The sequence below is a fragment of the Simochromis diagramma genome, unplaced genomic scaffold (genome assembly GCF_900408965.1).
Source record: "Simochromis diagramma unplaced genomic scaffold, fSimDia1.1 OVJJ01000387.1, whole genome shotgun sequence".
Classification (NCBI taxonomy): domain Eukaryota; kingdom Metazoa; phylum Chordata; class Actinopteri; order Cichliformes; family Cichlidae; genus Simochromis; species Simochromis diagramma.
Window position 1 is genome coordinate 140,807 of NW_024387152.1, and position 21,216 is coordinate 162,022.

Below are 21,216 nucleotides of genomic sequence, written 5' to 3' on the forward strand. Positions count from 1 at the left end.
TGGTTCTTCCACATGCTACCAAATGAATAAACCATTAAACTGCTAATATGCCTCTTCAGACTTCAAAAATTCAATCCCATAAACTGCACCAAACAAGATTCAATAGCAGAACACTTTCTTTGGCATTGGGAGAGAAGATTTTGCAAGTTTTTCATGGGCACAGCCACATGGTCAACTCTGCTGCTCAGCCCACAAATGCATTTTCCTTAAAAATGTAGCACCACTAAGGGGGAAATAAACAGGGTTTCCAACCATATAAAATTTATTGCCAAAAAGTGTGTAATCGACCAATCACACCCAGATGATTGTGCAGAGAAATCAATTCCCCCTCCGCATCGCTAGGGGGGGCTAAAGCGCAGCTGTGGCTCTGATTTTTACCCGGGTCACCGGCAGTAAACAGCACAGCAAACATGGCTACCTCCGTGAGGAAAGCAGCTCACGATATCGAAGCGCGAAAACGGACCGAAGACGTGATTCTGTCGGAGGGGATCGACTTCGGCTCCTTGCTGCTGTCTCAGCCCGTGTTGGACGGACTGTCCGCCGCGGGATTTCAGAAGCCGTCTCCGATCCAGCTCAAGGCGATCCCGCTCGGCCGCTGCGGACTCGGTGGGTGCAAAACAAAGTCCACATGTGTGTGTGCTGGGGGCAGGAATATTAAAGTTTTCAGTGTATAAAACTTATAATTGATTTTATAAAAAGAGCAACAAAATACCTTATGTATGCACGCGAAATAAAACCACTAACTTACATTAGTGCATTTAGATACATCAGGAATCAGAATCTGTCTGTTAACCATCAGTTATAATTTGCATGTCTGCTCAGATACATGACTGGCACTATAGTTAAAATTATTATTTTTATTATTATTTTTATTTTTTTTACAGCTTTTTAAAGTATTTTCATTTTAATTTTTTGTTGCAAAGCATACTGGTCGTAAATATTTAGACGCACATGATTAATGTGATGTGACATATTATGCCTCATAAATCCATCTATCCATTCATTATCGTCCGCTTATCCAATGCATGTCCTCATAAATATGAAATGAAAAAATATTGTTATCACTATTATTACTGCAATCAAAAAACACACTTATGGGCAAATTTATGCAGATTATTAATCTAGGACATAAAACTTGGCTGTGGGTAATCAGGTAGCGCATCTACTAACTGGGAGGTTGGCGGTTCGATTCCCAGCTCCTCTAGGCTTATTAAAAGAACGTAATGTAAAAAGGTTATTACATTTGATATCATGGCAGTAGAGACAAACCATCGTGTATCTGATCTAAAAATCTGTTGGTACAATAGCTGGGTGTGTTAGAGTTAGGTCTGTTAGTATTTGGACACTGATGCTTTTTTGTGAATTTTAAATCAAATTGTCAAAATGTATTTGAAGGGAAAACGTTCAGCTTTAATTCAGAGGTTTGACAAAAGGATGAGCAGTAAGACCCCAGACCCTAAACAGCTGGTTTAGGAAGAATTCCCACTTTCTTTGCCCTCTGAAACTCTCAGGTTGCTTCTGCTGTATGCTCTGAGTCATTTTCCGTTTGCATTGTGATGCAGTGCTCCATCAGTTTTGCACCACTTGGAGGAATCTGAATTCCCCTTTACACTTCAAGGTACATCCTGCTCCTGCTACCAGCATGCACATCGTCAGTAAACACTCGAGGTCCAGATTCACAGGCAGCCATGCATCCCTGCGATTTCACAGTCGTAGTTTGTAACATTAACTCCGCCCTCTTTGACAGATGGTGCCTCTGATTCTCGAACACTTAACGCAATACTTCTGTTGAACCCCTTGAAATAAGTTGAAAGTCAGATCTTCATGAAATCCACTGTGAGGTGTACACAGGGAAAAAGAACTTTGTGTAACTGTCCGAATATTTATCGACTAACTGCAGAGGTCTGCTATATTATTAGTTTAGAAAAGGGCTTAATATGGCCCCGCGACTTCAGCTGCACTCCAAATATTTTTTTTACTCTGAATAATTCAATCATGTATTATATTTTAATGTAGTTCCTTATAAAAATTCTTCATACAATATCAAATTAAATATTTTCAGCTTCTATCTGTTTCAATAATATGTATTTCATCTGTGTAATATTCTGGATATTTATAACTGAGCTATATATTAGAGAGTTTCTTCTATTTTGTGAACTTTTAGTTTGGTCTGTTACCGTTGTTATTGTCTTGGAGCAACTGTAACTACATAATTCTTTAGGGAATAATAAAGGATTATGATATCTGATGAGTCCAAATCTAGTTGAATTACGAAACAGTAGAGCAGCTTAGCTTGGGTTAAAAATGCTCATCGGATGGACTCCTTTGTAATCCTCATAGCTTTCATGGTATTGGAAATAGTGGCAAAACATTATTACTATTTTTAGTAATATTGCTTTTGTTTTGTTCAATAATCACAGAAATTTATTGTTAGAAAAATCAAGTTTCCATCTACTCTAGCTGTACTACACTCAGACTGTACACTGACTTTTGTTGTGAACTTGCCTCAAAGCCATGGTCAAATGTGAACAAATCTTTTAGTTTTAAAGGATATTTAAAAGTATTTTATTTTGAAAAGCTCGAAACAACTACATTAGTTGAAAAGTGGTCATTTTTTTAAATCATTTGCAGAGAAAACAGTTTAAGTACTTTAGTCCTTCTTTTGACTATCATAGATACCACAACTGTTCATCATGATGCTAAATCACTCTTGGGGATCAAAAGCGTTTACTGCTTTTAAACATTTTACAACCTTTACGAGGTACAAATTCAGAATGGTTGCTTTCCACTTGGAGGTTGCCCGTGTGTTGAAAAAGCTCTCGGCTGCAGCGGTGATGCAGAATGTGCTTAATTTCATTGTACTTGAGGTAAACACTTGTTAATTTAAACCATGGTGGGAGACAATTGATTTGATGCTGAGGATTAGGCAGCAGTACTTCACCCAGTCATGGTAATTAACTGCTGATGCCAAAACTGTCATTTGCCAGCCCTGTTGTGCATCGCTCACTGAGTCTCTTCTTTTAGATTTGATTGTGCAGGCCAAGTCTGGGACAGGAAAGACATGCGTGTTCTGCACCATCGCCCTGGACTCTCTGGTCCTGGAGAATCCTTCAACCCAGGTCAGTGTAATATTTGATTATGAGGATATGACCTACGTTTGCTCTCGGACGGTTAAAGTAAAAAACATCATCAGAAGAGGGGAAGGGGGAGTTTTATTATTTAATCATTTCATGACCAGCAGATGGCCTTCTGCTGAATTTAAGCTGCTTAGTGTCAAATGCATGAATGAAAGGGAAGAATGATTGATAAAGACGAGGTACACCTGGTCTTGTAGAACAAATGTAATCTTATTAGCTCTGGGGTCTTACTGTTCATCCTTAATCTTCTCCCAATCGAGTATAAGCCTTTTTGTTTTTTTCATTTTGGACACTTTTCCCTCCTGCAGGTTCTCGTGCTGGCTCCGACACGTGAGATAGCAGTGCAGATCCACTCGGTGGTCATGGCCATAGGCTGTGCCATGGAGGGCCTGGAGTGCCATGTTTTCATTGGTGGCAGGCCTGTGAGTCAGGACAAAACCCACCTGAAGAAGTGTCATGTAGCCGTGGGCTCACCTGGTAGGAACCCGGGATAGTAGTCGGCAGTGCCACGTCACGTAATTGCCACGCCGTTGTTGTTTTTGTTCGGTAACAGTGTTCCGGTTGTGTGCTCAGGTCGCATCAAGCAGCTTATCGAGTTGGGCATGTTGTCAACGGCCAGCATCAGACTGTTTGTTCTGGACGAGGCAGACAAGCTGCTGGAGGAGGGCAGCTTCCAGGAACAGATAAAGTATGAGGATACAATTTCTGTGATTATACTCCTATTAAATGAGCAGCAGGCCGCTGTAGCGAGCAAGCAGTACATTTAGACTGAAGCCGTTTATATATCGTATCGTAACCACATTTACAAACCAACATAACCTTAAGTTCACCCATCATCCTGGTCCTCTTTAGCTGGATCTTCTCCTCGCTGCCTGTGAACAAACAGATGCTCGCACTCTCCGCCACCTACCCAGAATCCCTTGCTCAGCACCTCACCCGCTACATGAGAGAGCCCACCTTTGTACGGCTAAATCCAAGTGATATGGGCCTGAAAGGTAAGACCCACTTTAATAGATGGAAAAGATAAAGATTCCTGAGTTTTGGCCTCTCTTGACATTTTCTAATGTATTTAAATTGCTGTCATAGCAACAGAGACTCTGCATAATAAGACTGCATGGATAACCAAGTCTGCAAACTGACATGTTTGATGGGATTATTTCCTGACAGAAGATTCTTGGGGGATGTGATATGATTGACAGTAATAAGGCTAAGTTAAAAACACTCTTCTCTTCCACAGGATCCTATTTTAAGCTCTGTGCTTATTTTGAGTGAATGTCAGAAAATGGATTTATCTGTAGCTCAGAACTCGAGCCTTTTAATTCACACACATCACTGACAGAGCACGTCCTGCTCGAAGGACCAAAGTTGTTAGGTCAGGTTGAATTAATGACAGCATGTATGTTGTCCTTGTGTCGCCCCCTGTCAGGTCTGAAGCAGTATTACAAGCTGGTTCAGTCCCATCCGTTACCTCACAAGGTTTTTGAGGAGAAGGTGCAGCACTTGCTAGAGCTGTTTAGTAAAATCCCCTTCAACCAAGCGCTGGTGTTTTCAAACCTACACACACGGTATGTGATTGCATTTAATGCCAAGAAAAAGTATATTTTTTTATACTTGTTTTATATAGAATGCATTAGATCTGAGGATTAATTATTTTTAAAAAAAGCTTTCTCAAATGCTAATGCGATGAATTGCTACCACAGGGCTCAGCACCTGGCAGACATCCTGTCCTCCAAAGGTCTGCCTGCTGTTTGCATCTCTGGTAAGACTGCTTTATGTAATGTAATGTTAGGATGAGTCAATAAAAATGGTAATACTGTGAAAAATCAGGTAATTGATTTGAGGCATTTCTATACTGGTATACCAGCTGCTTTTGAATTTTCGACATTGGAATTCATTCGTTTCTTGACTATCTTGTATGTGTGACTTTATTTCTTTGGCCAGGTGGCTTATGATTTGCAGTGTTGCCTGGCAACGTTTCAGTGCACATATTTAAAATGACCTTCATACAGTGTTGTGAATGTGTGTATTTTTAATGCTTCCATGCCAGCGACTTTCAGTTGACGTTATCAGATTTAATGAGGTGTCGTGTCTGGCCTCTGCAGGTGGTCTGAGTCAGGACCAGAGACTGGAGGCAATGTCAAAACTGAAGCAGTACCAGTGCAGGGTGCTCATCTCCACTGACCTGGTGAGATGCAGAAACCTTCCATCTTTCCACACGTCTATGTACATTTTTCGAAATCATTTTTCTGTTAGCCTAATAACTTTATGAGTAATCTTTGTGTTTCACAATTTCAGACTTCAAGAGGTATAGATGCAGAGAAGGTCAACTTGGTGATAAACCTGGATGTGCCGCAGGATTGGGAAACTTACATGCACAGAATTGGACGAGCTGGACGTTTTGGTTAGTGTGCAGCGCTGCTTTAGAGGCAGCGAGAGCAAGCATTGTTTGACATTCAGCATTTTCACCTTGTCACATCACCAAGTCAGGCAGCACAGGTGGCTAATGGCACCGCAGCAGGAAAATATGTTTGAAGAGAAATTGCATCATTTTTTTTATTTTTTTTGTAGAATTGATTCTCCCTCCATCTCACATTTTGGAAGAAACACTATTCTTTAGATGTGCAATTAGCTTGATGCGAAACACAGACTAGAATAGCTCCGGGAAAAATATTACTTAGAGTTTACAAATTGATGAAAAGGTTAGTTATGCTGCTTTCAATTTGAGTGGCCGTTCACCGGCACATTGTCAACATTGTCCTAAAATAAAATAAAAAAATGTTGCAATAGCTTTTTCTTCTGGTGGCATATGTCTTTGACCTAGACTGATGTTTTTTTATAAATAATTTAGCAAATTCTTTTCTCTCTGAATCAATAGCATTTTTGACCCAAGCACCAAAGGCAGAACGTTCCCAGTCATTTGCATTTAATTGCATTTAACTTTTTTTCCCAGAATTGAGGTTATTCAATCTTAGCTTCTGTACGCTCTCTAAGTGCACGTGTGTTTGTGTGCAGCTGCCATCCCATTATACGCGACTCTTGCATTCATCTTTATCCCTTCCTGTTATTTAAGTGGGTCCTCATCCAGATTACATTTTGCTTGTAGGCACTCAGGGACTGGCTGTGACCTACTGTTGCCATGGCGAGGAGGAGAACAAGATGATGGCTATCGCTCAGAAGTGTGGCCTTAGTTTGTCTGCGCTGCCATGTGAGTCCCTGTTCACGTCTCTGTGGGGCTTTTACATGCAGCACGCACAACTTTTCTCTTCATGACTACTTTTGATTCAATATTAATCGGTAAAAGTCATTCCGGTCTCATCTGTCTGCTGTCATTTTAGCCACGATAGAGCCCAGGTTGATGGATGAGCCATGCGACTGGGATGTCTGCACTGAAGCGTCCACTCCAGACCCGGTATCCCGGCTGTTTCCCAGAGCAGAGAAGAAAAGACGTGCAAAGCCTGACGTCTCTGTGTCTGATTGCGTTGAGGATCGAGCTGTGGAGCCCAGCAGTCAAAGAAAGCCAGAGAAGAAGCATCCAACGCCCAGGCGAGAGGCGGTCTGTGAAGAGGATGCTAGAAAGATATCTTCCACAGAGGACACTCTGCCTGCTCAGGTGACACAGACTCGAAAAGAGCTCCAAGACAGTCTGCCGAAGATCCCCCCTCTCAGCTCGTTTAAGAACTGCAGGTCAAAGTTTGTGACCTTTGAGGAGGCTGAGCGGGACTTCCAGGACTTCATCACTACAGGTCCGGGGAGATCGGTGGAGATCATCAGAGAATTCAGAGGCAGAGAGGATGGTGAACCCAGCGATCAGAATGGGCATAAGGAGTATCTTACACTTGATGATGATGGAGTGCAAATGTTTACACGAAATGTCGAACGGCTTAAATCTAACTTTTCACCTCCAAGGTCCATCTCTGGTTATTCCAGTTCTGAATCTGACATGGAAGATGATGCGACACTGGAAAGTTCAAATGAGACCACAGGAGCTGAGAACAGAGCTGTCACTAAGCCTCAGATTGCAATGACACATCCACCTTCTCCACCCACACAACAAGCAAGCCCCACCAAACCCAAGGCTTATACTCCTCCTCCACTCAGAAACTCTGACCAGACACTGTGTGCAACACGTGGGAGAGCTGTGCCTCCTCGCGATAGCCGGGAATCTGCATTGAGCATTAAATCAGGCAGGCGAACCAATCAGACAGCTCCGGCCCCAGCACGCCGAGAAGAATCAAAAAAGAAGAAAAAAGAGACTGAAAAACAGAAAGAAAAGATGAAAAGGGACCAGAAGAGGGAGAAGAAGGAAGACGGAGATTGCACTGACAAAGAGGACGAGTGGTGTGCTGAAACGTACTGGAGAGCCTGCTACAGCGCCTGGAATGATTACTACGCCTCCATGTCCCCGTTTCAAGAGCAAGGCTACCAAAGCTACTATAATGTAGCCTACAACTGGATGGCAGCTTATCGTATGAACGCCGTCTACATGGAAGAACTGATGAGAAAATGAGTTGTGGATACTGTGAACAGGCTTTTTTTTTTTTTTCTTCTTGCCACTTGATTCATATTTGCACTTTGGCTAGTATACGTTGCACTATTTTTTTCCCCATAACATGTTGGTGTCATAAATACTTTTCTAATAAATTACACATATTTTGTTTTTTCCCAGTCAAGTTGTGATGTAAAAAATAAATTTCAAGTGCAGTACTGTGTTGGCCTCTGTGCGTCTCTCCTGACGGTATGCCCTCTTAGACTCACTGCAGTATTCTGCTCTAAAATGGATTTGAAGAGGATTACCTGGTAGTTCTTGACTACATTAAAAACCATTTCAAAGATGATCTTTAGTCCCTGGAGTAAAAGCATGTTAGACCCACCCAGGTCCCAATCATCTGCATTTAACTGTAATCATCTTAATCTAGCATGTGTGTTCTTCATATTGGAAGGTGATTTAATCTTCCAAACGCTGTCGGAGTGAGTAAGTGTGCATGTGCAGCTGCTTTATTCTGTTTAAACGGGTCCTCATGAAGATTACATTTTGTTTGTCGGCACCAGTGCTGGCTGTAATTACTGTTGCCATGGTGCCTGGTTTGTGTGACTTGTAGAGAGTCTTGAGCCATCCCTCATTTCTTTACATCTTGCTAGAAAAACTGGAAATATGTGCAGTGGTGGATAGAAATATAAATGCAAATGCAGCATGTAAGGTATAAAACAGATTTTGTACAATTCTGTGAAGCTGGAATGTTAATATTTGGTGTGACCACCTTTATTTTTCAACACAGAATGAACTCTCTTAAGCAAGCCTTCTTGTAATTTCTTTGAGTACTCTTCAGGAAAAGTTCTCCAGGCTTCTTGAAGGACATTCAAAACTCTTCTTTGGTTGCTGGCTGTCCTTCGCTTTGTTCTCTGTTAAGATAATCCCACACCAAGTCAGTAATGTTGAGGTCCGGGCGGTGGGGAGGCCAATCCATGACTGATGGTGCTCCACTGTGTGTGTGTGTGTGTGTGTGGTTCCCCCCCAAAGATGTTCAGTGTGGTTCTTGTGTAACCTGTCATACCTTTGCCTTCTCATTTTCCTTCTTGGCTTTTTGGTGTGAAATAGTAGCTTGAAAATATAATTTTTATGGGCATTTAATTATTAAACTCTGGCGTAGTGAGTCTTTTGTCCAGTCACCCTCTGCTCTTGGCTACGTCCACGCTAGCCCGGATAGATTTGAAAACGGCGTTTTCGTCTGAATACGGCCTGCGTCCACACCATCGTTTTCAGTTATTTTCACAGAGTTGTGCATCCACGTTGAAATAGCCAAAAACGCTTACATTCCAGTACTACGCATGCGTGAAGCGCAATATGATTCGACCTGCCTCATTTATGTCTGCCGTTCATTTACTTTCTGGCTCGTTGAAACGTCGCGGCAAAAGGTCAAGGAAAAGCACCGGGATTTTTGTTGCTGCGGGTAACACAAAAGTACAAAGTTGCAAAAGCGAGTTAAAGATTATGAAGAAAAGCTCTCTGAAGCATGTACAGACTGATAGGGCTGTCAGAATTGAGAGCAAACAAAACAACTGCTGTATAACGCCCTCCGCTATCTTAGTTTAATTGGTCACTTGACTGCATCACATGACTAAAATGTGTCATCGTTTTGAAAAAGTCTCAATTTTCGCTGTCCACACTGCGTCGCGAAAGCACCGTTTTCAAATGTGTGCGTTTTCGAGAGCGTTTTCAAAACGCTGCGTTTTCCTTGAGCCAAAACGCCGTCTCAGTGTGGTCGGGAGGCCAAAACGGAGAGAAAACGATGCGTTTTCAAACGAAAACACATTAGTGTGGATGTATCCCTCGTCTCTTTCCACTCACCCACAACCGGTTGCAGCAGATTGCTGCCTTTTCCTGGGCCTGGTTCTACTGGAGGTTCCTACCTGTTAAAATGGACTTTTTCCTTCCCACAGTTGCCATACTGCTCATAGGGAACTGGAAACTGTCATCAACTGGGACTGTTGTGGAGGGTTGTGTGAATGAGCTTATAAAGGGATAAAATTAATTTATTAGTCTGGCCCTCCACACCAGTCCCAGTTCCTGACGTAGGCCCTTATTAAAATAAACTGCCCACTCCTGTTGAGAGCCTTAAGGTGACTGTTGTTGTGATTTGGTGATGCATAAATAAAGTAAAACTGAACTCAATGGACTCCCAGATTAAGTAGGTTACTATGTAAAGGTTAGCTGATTTCACCTTCAAATGCACTGTAAATATTAGAAGACCTTTCCATATATGCAGGCTCCAATAGACCTCATTTCCTCCTCTGTTACCTAGCTCTTTTGTTTCGGAACACGATCTTCCTGTTCATCCCAGGATGTTCTCCCCCAAAATTGCGAGACTTAAGGTTTAATATTTTGACATGAACACTTGGGTCAAAAGGACTGCACTATTGGAAGAGACGCCGAATCTATGGTAAAAATGTACACACTTGAAAGCATTGATTTAAAGGTGGGTGAAGAAGGGAGCCCAGAGATTATGTATTAGTGGCAGATATAGATGTTTTATCAGGCGTTTCACAGTTGGGACACAAGACAAGGTCATAAATAATATCCAACACCTGACAAGTTACGCACAGCAGTAGTCTCAACAACGACAGGTGGCATAGGAGGGCAAAGCAAAGAGTAAGAGGAAAACTGAGCCCAGAAAAAAGGACAATCAAAGGAGGATACATAACAGAGAAAGAGAGACGAACACAACAACAGACCTGTTTTAGGTGTTTGTAAAAGAAAAATGAAATCTTTTGACACCTTGAGCAGAATATATGTTTACATATATTTCAAACTGTGTCATTTTGTAAGAGCAGCTGACACAAAACAACCTGTTGTGAAACAGGGAAGCAGGAAATGAACCGCCGTCTTTAGCAAAAAATTGAAATAAATCAAAAAAACGCAGGGAGCCTCGCTTCTGCCAACACCTGTCACACCCTCGTTCTAGATTTAACAGATTCTAAATGTCAGACTTTATGCTGTAAATATAAAGACACTGCCTCTAACCCCACTTTTTAAAGAACACTGAAAAAAGCTCTGTCTGTGCTTTTATGATTTTTAACCCCATGTAAATTTTGCACACAGTTTAACTAAACACTAATACTGCCTCTATGCGGTTGTTCTTGTGTACAGTACTAAACTACCAGCGACAGCACTAAGTCACTGCTAGGAATATCAGAGATAAAACACATCCTGTTCCAACTTGGCAGAATAGGTTCAGCTTTTTGGGGGGTTGATGCTATCCTCAAGATCAGAACTAAAGCACAGAATCAAGGGACCTGATGCACTGGTATTGTACCAGTATGTTATATATATCTCCACCTGATGGCTTATGATATGTTTTCTAAGGCTTCGTACAAATGTATATGTTAAACTGCTTAAGCTTTTCAGATGTCTTCATCTTAAGATGCTTAGATGTATATATTTTTTAAAGGGTTGTAATATTTGCTGCTATTTGGCAGTAGTTTTAAACAGTCTACTTCTACAGCAAAGTCATCATCAGCTACATGTGAGCAAACACGTTATTACAACTCTATTTCCAACAACGTCAGGATGCTGTGCAAATTATCAAATACAATGCAATTCCTTGTTCTTCGTTTAATATCTATATTTAATTGAAAGTAATACAAAGGCAACACGAGAGGTTTTGAAATGAAGGAATTTGGGGATCAGGCAACAAAACAACTAATTAGTTTAGTTTGAATGTGTCACGAGTTCGAAGAGTGTTTCAGAAGTAAAGATGTGCCAGAGTTCACTATGCCCAAGGACGTTAGGACAACAAGAAGAAGAATATATTTCTAAATAACAAAAACAACATTTTTCATCACCCATTCCTGCTTATCCTTTTTCAGGGTTGCTGGAGCCTATCCCGGCTGTCTTAGGGCCAGAGGCAGGGTACACCCTGGACACGCTGCAAGGCTAACACAGACAACCATTTGCGCCTATGTGCAATTTAGAGTTTCCAATAAAACTAACCCCACGTTTTTGGACATTTGGATCAAGCCAGAGTACCCAGAGAGAACCCAAACAAACACAGGGAGAACATGCAAACTCCACACAGAAAAACCCTGGCCTCATGGTGGACTCAGGACCTTCTTCCTGTGAGGTAACCGTGCGAACCACCACGCCACCGTTCTACCTCTGAATCACAAAAAAAATCTTTTGACGATTTCATGATTGATGTTACAAAATACATTTAAAAGAGTCACAAACAGCTAGTGAGCTCTTTTAACGAGGACCATAAAACAATATAAAATGGTCACTTTAAAAACAACAACTACAACTTGATGGGCTTAAAATCACCTCTAATAGCTGCACAGTTTGGTCCACATTGACATCATTCATCTGGCAGTTGCTGCAGATTTGTCGGCTGCACATCAGCAGCACACAGCTCAAAGGAGTTTACTGGATTGAGATTTGATGACTGTGGAGATCATTTGAGTACAGTGAACTCACGGTCATGTTCGAGGAACCAGCTTGAGACAGTTTGAGCTTTGTGATGTGGCTAAAGGCAGCTATCAGAAGATGGACACGGTCAGCAACAACACTCAGGTAGGCTGGGCTGTTCGAACACAAGGTGCCGAGAAAATACTCTCCATACCACTACACCACCACCACCAGCCTGAACTCCAGTTTTGGTGAGCCCCGGTGTTTCAGAGCCTGCGTTTCCTGTTTTTAGCTGACAGAATGAGTGGTTATTTGAGTCATCATATTTTCTCTTTTTTCTGGGATGTGTGGAAAAATCCCAGCAGTTTCTGAAATACTCAGACCATCCTGCCTGTCACCAACACCCATGGCACATTCAAAATCACTTAAATGGCATTTCTTCCCCATTCTGATGCTCGGTTTGAACTTCATCAGGCGGTCTGGCAGGTACTAAAATGACTTGTCTGCAGTCTGGATCTTTCACACTTATGAAAGGAAGTATAAGACAAAGGAGGCTCAAACAAGAAGCTCGTATCATGAACAAAGAAAAGGATGGAAAAACAAAACTTCATAAATGAATATTTCTCATATGCATTTATAATTTTGGAGAAAGAGAGAGTGTATGCAGCACAGCTGTCCTCTTACTTTAATGAAATGTGTGGGTGGCGTCAAATTAAAATGGTCATAAAAGTGTGTTGTCTTTGTACTAGTTTCAGTTAAAAATACAATTTAAATTCTTTGGAAATCATTGCCTTTTGAGTAATTTATATTTTATACGGCATCCCCAAGGTTCTGTAAATGAGGCTGTAGACGATTTCAAATACTGCCTTTGAAATAAGATCTTGGCTTACACTGGTGAAACGCTGGCTCGCTCCTTGTGCTCTTTATCACCGTTTCGTTTTATCTACATGGAGCAAAGCGGGTGGTTGGTCTGCTCTTTTCTCTTTTGGTGAAAGTCCACATGAAGACAGACTTCTCTTTGGGGTCGCTGAACCCAAAAATGACATTCAAGATTTTTAAAAAAGTCATAATCCAGAGTTACAAAGGTCAACTTTGATGGGATTAGATGAGAAATAATACATATCGGTCTTCAAGGGAACAGACAGAACAACACTTTTTTTTTTTTGGTGACAGACATCTGTTGATGCTCATCCAGTGTCCTCGTGTCTCTGCGGTCACCGTTACAACAGACTTCCCTGCTTTAATTTTTCCAGAAGATAAAGTAAATAAATCATCTGAAACACCAAGGAGGACAAAAGGTACAAACACCAAGTTTCCTAACCACATAGAGTACATATACTCAACAACTTCAAAAAAAAATGCCCGCTGAGTTTGGGGGAGAAAAAACGACGATGGCTAGAAAGACTACTGAAAGCATACTGTTGTTCACACAGGAGGAAGGGATACAACGGGACAACAACGAGAGCGAGAGAAATGCAGAGAGAGCAGAGAGAAAGACAGAGTGAGGCAAAGAGGGAGAACGAGAGGACAGCTTCACTGGTTCTGCCAAACAATGGTCAAATATTACAAAATATTCTATTAACAATATTCACAAAGATCCCAGGCTCAGGACAGATTTGTGTCGGAAATTCTCAGCGAACGCCTTGTGCTTTTAATTGTGATGGTTTTGAATTAAAAATAGACTTTTTGGTTTCTACATCAGGGAAATCGAGATATTTGAGGTCCGTCAGGCTGGAAGAGCCGAAAAGTAGGAATGAACGGGGAACGTGGAGAAATTCAGAAAGCTAGAAAAAAACGAATAAATATCTTTAAACTCCAGCAGAACAGGCACATGTCGTGTAAAAGCCTTGTAGCTGAGAACTTTGGACAGAAATGTGTATGCTGAACCCTTGAGAGTGGCAGCTAGTCAAATATACCACATACTGAGCCACAGAGACTTTCAGAAGAACTGAAACACAAGTTTTCAATCGCTGAGGAACAAACACACACGCTCACACGCACACACACCTTCTATCCCAAAGATCACAATTCCTCTATCTAGCCCCCCAAAAATAAAAAATAAATTCACACGCACCCATTCACAAATATGAAAATATGAAAACCATCAGACTCTTTTTGGAATTTTACTCAAATTGGAATAATATTGGAGCTGAAAAGGATTGGAGCCATATTTATCTATGGAGAGATTACAACTTCAGAAAACAAAGGACGAGGCGGTGGGTTGATTATGTCTTATTATTGTTATTTCTTTGTTTCCCTTTGAGGTTTCCTTACATCTCCAGCTAAAAACGTCAAACTGAAGCGTAAATCATAAGAAAAGGTGCTTTGTGCACAGTGACACATGACTTACTCGGGGAGCTCACCACTGACACTTGGGAGACACTCACTCACTCACCCGCTTATCTAAAACGACTCCCTACAGGTGTTTCTCACTCTTTCACTCGCACGAACACGTACGCCAACCACTAACATGACGACACTGTATCTAAAAGCCATCCTCCGTCCACACGGGGAGTCCATGTCGTTACAGTACATGACCAGCAGAGGGCAGGCTCAACCAAGGCCAGACCAGGACTCTGAACGCTTTCTCTCCTCCGTCGTTCTGTCCTCCTCCGTCCCTCCGTCTGTCTCGGTGAGTTTTTTTCCTTTTAAATCTGTCTTTCTGTGTGACGCGCCTGCACTCTAGTCTTCACAGTGCGGACACCTTCACAACATTTTGGTGGGCGGGGCCTGCCGGCAGATGAGCGTCACCCTCCGGAGTCGTCACTGGGGGCGTGGGAATGCTGATGATTGCTGTGGTGATCTGGCTGCTCTGGCAGTTCAGAGGGGCTGGCTCATCTACGCGCATGTTCAGACTGGAGCGGCTGAAGGAAAATTTAAGAAAGACAAGCAAGGATTAGGACAATCCATAGAGAAATATTCCTTTTTGTGAAGATTAGTGCCGAGGACAGAGTGAGAAATCCTCCTCTCTCCTCTTCGATGGCAACTTTCAGTGGGGTGATAGCTTAGAGCCCTTTCAAAGTTAACAAAACCTTCAAAATCTATAAAAATGGAACCACTAAATGGTGTTATTTGGTTATAATTCCCCAAAGTAAAAAGAAAAATCCTCAAACTAAAGCCAAACTATAACAAGACAGAAGGACAAAAAGTCAAACTAAATAAAATAGTTAAAAACATCATAAAAAAACGACCAAAAAACAAAACAAAAGGCTGCACACAGAACAGCCCAACAAAGGCAATATAACCACTTTGACCAAACAAACACCAGAAGTACTGAAAATCAACTTCCAGCCTTGCGTGTCTATACAACACCTTGTCAGAGCACAGGAGAAGCTATTTCAAGAGGATACTTATAATACTCTGTTTTCTGTGTAACAGGCAAATACTCCAAAACACTCAAGTTGCTCTCTTAGCCGGGGGAAAATGAGCACATCTCAAAAGACGTCTTAATCTCAAGAGTTTCACTTGAGCGGTCCAAGTGTATGAGATGGAACTGCTTTGGCTTTTTGTTACCCTGATCTCACCTGGTGCTGAGAGGCTGGATGTGGATGGTGCTGAGCTCCTGCAAGCCTTGTGGGTGCGTGTGAGTGTGCGTCAAAGGCTGCATGTGTGCTGGGGCACTGGCGTTCGGTAAAGGGGTGTGGTGCTTCTTGGTTCGCCGGGTGCAGCACGTCCCCGTCACACCGTCTTGACTGGAAAGGGAGGGGCTTCGGGACGGGTAATTCTGCAGCCCGCCTTCCAGGTAGCTCTGCTGGTAATACTGCTCGTCCACAAACTCGTGGTTCTACAAAGACACAAGACAGGGAGGGAGACGGCGAGACAGGGTGTCATAATAAAAAATCATGTGAAATTTACAGCATTTATATTTATGTACATGGCTTCATATATCCTGACATTTTCTGCTTCGTTGCCTAGATCAATAACTCAGAAAGTGTGATTATTTTTTATGTGAGTGTCCATGCTGTGTGTGTGTGCCAAGTATTACTCATGTCATGGGGACATAAATCTGATATGACCACATATAACCATAAAAAAACAGATCCCTGTAACATAAATCGTTATATCTTAAGTTTAGGCTTAGGTTAGGGTCAGAGTAGCAGTAAGGGTAAGACGAATGGCAGGTTTGGTTAAAATTCTCCAGGAAATTAATATAAGCCAATGTCCTCTGAAGGCCCATTACAGCCTCACAGGCTGGCTCTGAATCATTTTTCCATCATCACACTATATATGAACAATGTATACTACTTTCACGTGAAAGGGGTCACTCGGAGGCTGTGAACATACAGACCTATCAGCGGGTTGCAGTCTCGTCTGAGCAAAACACAGGTGAACACATCTACACTGGACTTAAGCGAGTGCAGACAAATGCCTTTAAATAGTGACAGCTTGTGTGTGAGTCATGCTTGTGAAACAGAGAGCGCATCTATACGGACATACAGGCATGTCGAGGGTGTATCGTAAGTGCAACACAAAGCACTGGATATCACGCTTTGGTTAGCAGTACTTGGACATAAAAATTCTGTCGATCTACACATTACGCCAAGCTGTCAGTTTTTTTCACCTAATGAGCCCCAGATACAAAGAAATCTATAGATGACGGCACAATTTCGAGTTGTATACAGACAGAGCCTCCTCAGCTCTGTGAAACAGGAACTAAGATGTTATTATGACAAAGAGCTTGAGTATGAGAACACTCACTGTGGTTTTCTCCAAGCAGTGCAGCAGGTGGTGATGCTGGCTCTCTAAAAGAGAGGTAGACTTGCTTAAGCGTTTCTCATCCTCAGTGGAACCCTGAAAACACACACACACACACACACACACACACACACACACACACACACACACACACACACACACACACACACACAAATAAATGTTATGCTATGCTTCCTTGCAGAGAGACAATAATCAGCTGTGGGAGGTGTATGACCAACGGCTGCCTCAGTACCTGATCCGAAAGGTTCATCTTGTATGGAAGTTGCTTGAGAAGAAGACAAAGGGAGAACACACACACAGAGTTTACTAGTGTTTATAGTTCAGTACTCAGAACAGGCTGCTGTCAGGGTTCCAGTCATGCCAATCAGTGGAACATTACTATTCAGACCCAGAGAGGCATTTTTAACATCAGCTGAGCCGGCGCATTGATCTGTGCTGGAATGGAGACGCAACTCGATGCTAATAGATATACAGTATATACAACTGATATAAAAATTTCCATTGTGACATTTCCCCTCCTTTGGTGCTGTTACGAAGCCTTGCAACAGGCGACTCATAATGACTTGTTTTTCATATCCCTCATTTCTGTGTCTGTGTTTACTTGTCTGCGAGTAGGTGCTATTTCTAGTGCTGCAGTTTGGAGGTGAGTCAGAGAATAAGCGGTCTTTCGAGTCTCGGGGAAACTCGCAGATCTCTTAACAAAGTAAAGAGAGCAAGATAAGCAGTTCATTTGCTTATGTGTTCTTTAGTTACAGTGAGAATAAATGTTCAAATGTTCTGTTTGTTTTCTTCATGTACAACTTTTTCTAAGGTAGCATTTGGAGTTTTTCTGTATGTAGAAGGATTTTGAATTCTATTTATCCATGCTGTATGAAGAGCCACTACCCAGAAAACACAGATTTATTTATTTTATTGGCAAAACTATTCTGCATAATAGCCTCAGCTTGCGCCTGGGAAGACGTTCTCTTCAGTATGTTGCCGAACGCTCTGATTGCACTTGTCAGAATTACAGCGGTGTTTCGCATGCAGACTTTCAATACGTTGCATCAGTTTTCTTCCTAGCAGAATCTGTAATTCAGCTGTTTATAAAAAAACAAAGCCCCAAAAAAGTATTGCCCTGATCCTGCATGCTCCACAGCACCGCCGAGAGGCAAGTGAAACGCCATGTTTGGAAGATTTGTAGTAGCAATTTTCTGTTTGTTAAGCGGCTGGCTGGCGGTGTAAGCAGAGGTTTCTGTGCTGAGAGGGTACTTTCTTGCGCTGATGACACCGCGCACCTGTGCTCGTGCTGCTTATCTGTACCTAACACAGCAGTAAAACACAGGTGTTTAGGTCAAGCTATTTCTGCCCTTCTCTATACATGCGACTCAAAGCCCATATCAGCAGTCTGTCTGGAGGCGGCTATGGCTCACCACCCAGGTGGCCACCATACTGTAGAGTGGAAACAGCTTGACCCGCTGGGTGACAAAACACAATGTTTTGCTGGGCATGGTACTGTATGTACTGTTGGTAAATAGCCTCAGTACAATTAAACCCATGTTTGACAGCAATTAAAATTATTGAGCTGGCACAGATCTTTAGCTTTGCTGACTTTAGGCATAAGCAGTCTATTAGCACTTTAATTGGTGCCATTTCAAAATCCATTCTGGCATGTGAGACGATACAAGAAAATATTTAAAACCTAATGAAAGCTTCATTTATCTGTTTTCTCGCAGTGTTATTTAACAGACAAGTCAATTAGTTTTTTCAATTACTTATTTTTCCCTCTGGCGATTGGTTTAGTAGTAAGGTGGTAAGAAAACCACCCCGAACAATAATCTTCTTAACTCATTATTTATTTATTTTTTTTTGTAAATTTTGAAACTGGACACGACAGTCTAATGAGGCAGGAAAAATGTTACAAGCAATCAAGTCATAAAAAATATCAAAATATCGTCTCAAAGCTCTGGTTTCTGTAAACACTGTTTAAGAAAAGTGTTAGGAAACCTTCAGTAAAGCAGATTTATCCATCAGTGTTAAATGTGCAGGCAAGCTGTATTCAGGGCCATATGTACTCATGTACAGTGCTGCTAAAAGCTATTTGCCCACTTACTGGTTCCTTATTTATATTTATTACACTTCCATGTTTCAGATCGTCAAACAAATGATGCTATTAGAGAAAGGTAACGCGAGTAAATACAAAATGCAGTTTTTAAAGGATGTTTTCGTTTGTTATTGGAAACTTGAACTTACCTGGCCCTGTGTGAAAAAGCAATTGCCACTTCTTGTCAAATCATGAATTAACTGTGATTAACCACAATTTTTGGAAAGCTTCAATTTCACTAACCACAGCCAGGCCTGATGTCATGGTTCTCCAGATCTGGAGAGGTCGTGGTGTGTGTGTTTTTTGTCGTCGCCTCTCCCACCAGGGCGGAACTGGACCTTGATTCCCCGCCTCTGAACCCGCCCTGAACACACACCTGTGGCTCATTTGCACTGATCCTGGCAAACGACTTAAGATGGCAAGAGAGGCTGCTTCCTCGCTGCATCGTCACATTACCTAGTGTCAGTGTGGCCTATTCCTTGTGATCACCTAGCGGTTCCTCCTAACGTTGTTTTTCCTCTGTGCACAGGCCTTCTAGATTCTCTGCCGTCTGGATTTCTGTGGATGTGTGTGAGTGAGCGTGAGCATTTTGGAGTGGACATTCAGAGTGAGTTGCGGATTAAGTTGAAGAGGAGCGTATGTACCCCGCCTTGGACATTCCCCTCGGACCCCCCTGCACCCCCTGGAGCCCCGTGTTATCTGTCTCACTGTATATATGTAGATATTCTCACTTGGTGCCACACTGTAAATAAACCCTCACCTTCTCTCTGAACTTCAGAGTCCTGCGAGTGAGTCCTCTGCCTAATAATCTTTGACACCTGATTACTGTCAGACAGGTTGAATTGAGAAACCACTTAAAATACAAATCTATCTGAGGAAGTGAAGTAGGCTAAACGATTTTTCCTTAGTTCATACAACTAACTAAAGAAGAGATGAGAAACAAAGTCATTGACATCTATCAGTCTGGAAAGGGTTGTAAAGCCATTTCTAAGGCTTTAGGACTTCAGTGAACCACGATGAGAGCCATTATCCATAAATGGAGAGAATGTGGAACACTGGTGAACTTTCCCAGGAGTGGTCTACCAAAATTATTCCCAGAGCACATTAATGGTTCATCCAGGAGGTCACAAAGAACCCATAAGAGCATGTAAAGAACTGAGTTCATGATCCAACACTAAGAAAGAGACAATAACAACCAGCTATTGGGTTTAGGAGGCAAATACAGATGACTTTTTCCTTGCATTTTATATTTACTGGTGTTATCTTTGTCTAATATTAAAATTTATTTGATGATCTGAAACACAATCAAGTGGGACAAATATGCAAAAAGATAAGGAATCAGGAGGGGGTGCATATCCTTCTTCACAGCACTGTGTAAGAGTGACACACATGACTGCAGATAGCATCGCAGTCACCCCTCTTCTATTCAGGCATGAATGTAAATTAGTTGTGTTATTTCTGCTACAGCTTGTGCACTGCTGGTACCATCCCGGTTTCCACCATTGCCACTGAAGAGAGACAAAGCAACAGAGACACAGAAAGTGAGCGAGCGGGTGGAAGAAGCACTTGTTTTTGTTCTGTGTCAGCCTCGGGCCACTGTAGTGCTTATGAACCGCAACATTTTTGTGAGGCATGGAACATCCTTGAGTTGTGTTTACTTTTCCTGCTGCATTGCCCGAAGCTTGTTCCTCAGCTGGGCAGCTGGGCTCAGAGATGCTCGCATTAGAAGTGCCGCTTATAGAATGAGACCACAGATAGCTGCTCTGATGGGATGCTGGCGTAATTAAAAAACAGACAAGGAGGGCTTGTATCTCATGACTTAGTTACCGCAGAGGTCAGGCTTTTTGTCTTGTCAGTTAAAAACACAACACAACACAAATGCAAGCGTGTCAGACCACAATGCAACAGCGAGGTGTCTGTGCTTTAAAGGCGAGTCTTACCGTGAGCTCTAGAGCTTCATTAAACAGGCCATTACGCTTGCTGTGGAGGAAGGCATTGGAGCTTCCTGTCTTGGATATTCGTATCCTGGCCAAACGGGCTTTCTACAAAAACAGAGAGAGAAAGAAGAGTAACCAGATGTTGGCGAGTGTCTATACCATAACAAGTCTCTGAATGGCATCATCCTGTCACCCATCTTGGTTTGAGCTTCAGCACTTTTGCATGCTTGATATTTTAGTTATAGATCAAATCATGCTCTACTAAAACATGCACTCTCATCTCCTGTGATGAATTCACTCTGATCTCCAGTGATACTTATGAATGATTTATAGTGACTACACGATTACACATTCCTTGGATTGAAAGTCAGTTATGGTGGGAGCCTGGAGCGGAGCAGGTAAATCCTGGATGAATTAAGCAGCTAAGTGTCATTCTGTATTTAA

General features: G+C 42.1%; 2 protein-coding genes across 7 annotated transcripts in view; one reads left to right on the top strand and one right to left on the bottom strand.

The window, feature by feature from the left end:
• The first annotated feature begins 370 nt into the window (after positions 1-370).
• Positions 371-8,774, top strand: ddx20 (DEAD (Asp-Glu-Ala-Asp) box polypeptide 20). Its single transcript, XM_040048185.1, has 11 exons — positions 371-606; positions 3,025-3,119; positions 3,446-3,614; positions 3,711-3,825; positions 3,990-4,132; positions 4,564-4,702; positions 4,838-4,896; positions 5,240-5,322; positions 5,433-5,538; positions 6,241-6,342; positions 6,473-8,774. Exons 1-11 carry the CDS (start codon positions 411-413, stop codon positions 7,642-7,644), a joined length of 2,379 nt encoding a protein of 792 aa, XP_039904119.1. The 5' UTR covers positions 371-410; the 3' UTR covers positions 7,645-8,774.
• A 1,367-nt stretch (positions 8,775-10,141) lies between these two features.
• Positions 10,142-21,216, bottom strand: part of kcnd3 (potassium voltage-gated channel, Shal-related subfamily, member 3) — a 113,183-nt gene continuing 102,108 nt past the window's right edge. For 5 of the 6 annotated variants that reach the window (XM_040048186.1, XM_040048188.1, XM_040048187.1 and 2 more), the window contains 5 exons: positions 20,776-20,877; positions 16,985-17,017; positions 16,735-16,827; positions 15,561-15,820; positions 10,142-14,900 (listed from right to left, as the gene is read on the bottom strand). In XM_040048186.1, the coding sequence (XP_039904120.1) occupies positions 14,726-14,900; positions 15,561-15,820; positions 16,735-16,827; positions 16,985-17,017; positions 20,776-20,877 (663 nt within the window). In that variant the 3' untranslated portion in view covers positions 10,142-14,725. The remainder of the gene's footprint in view (positions 14,901-15,560; positions 15,821-16,734; positions 16,828-16,984; positions 17,018-20,775; positions 20,878-21,216) is intronic. The other variant, XM_040048191.1, reaches the window with a different exon arrangement.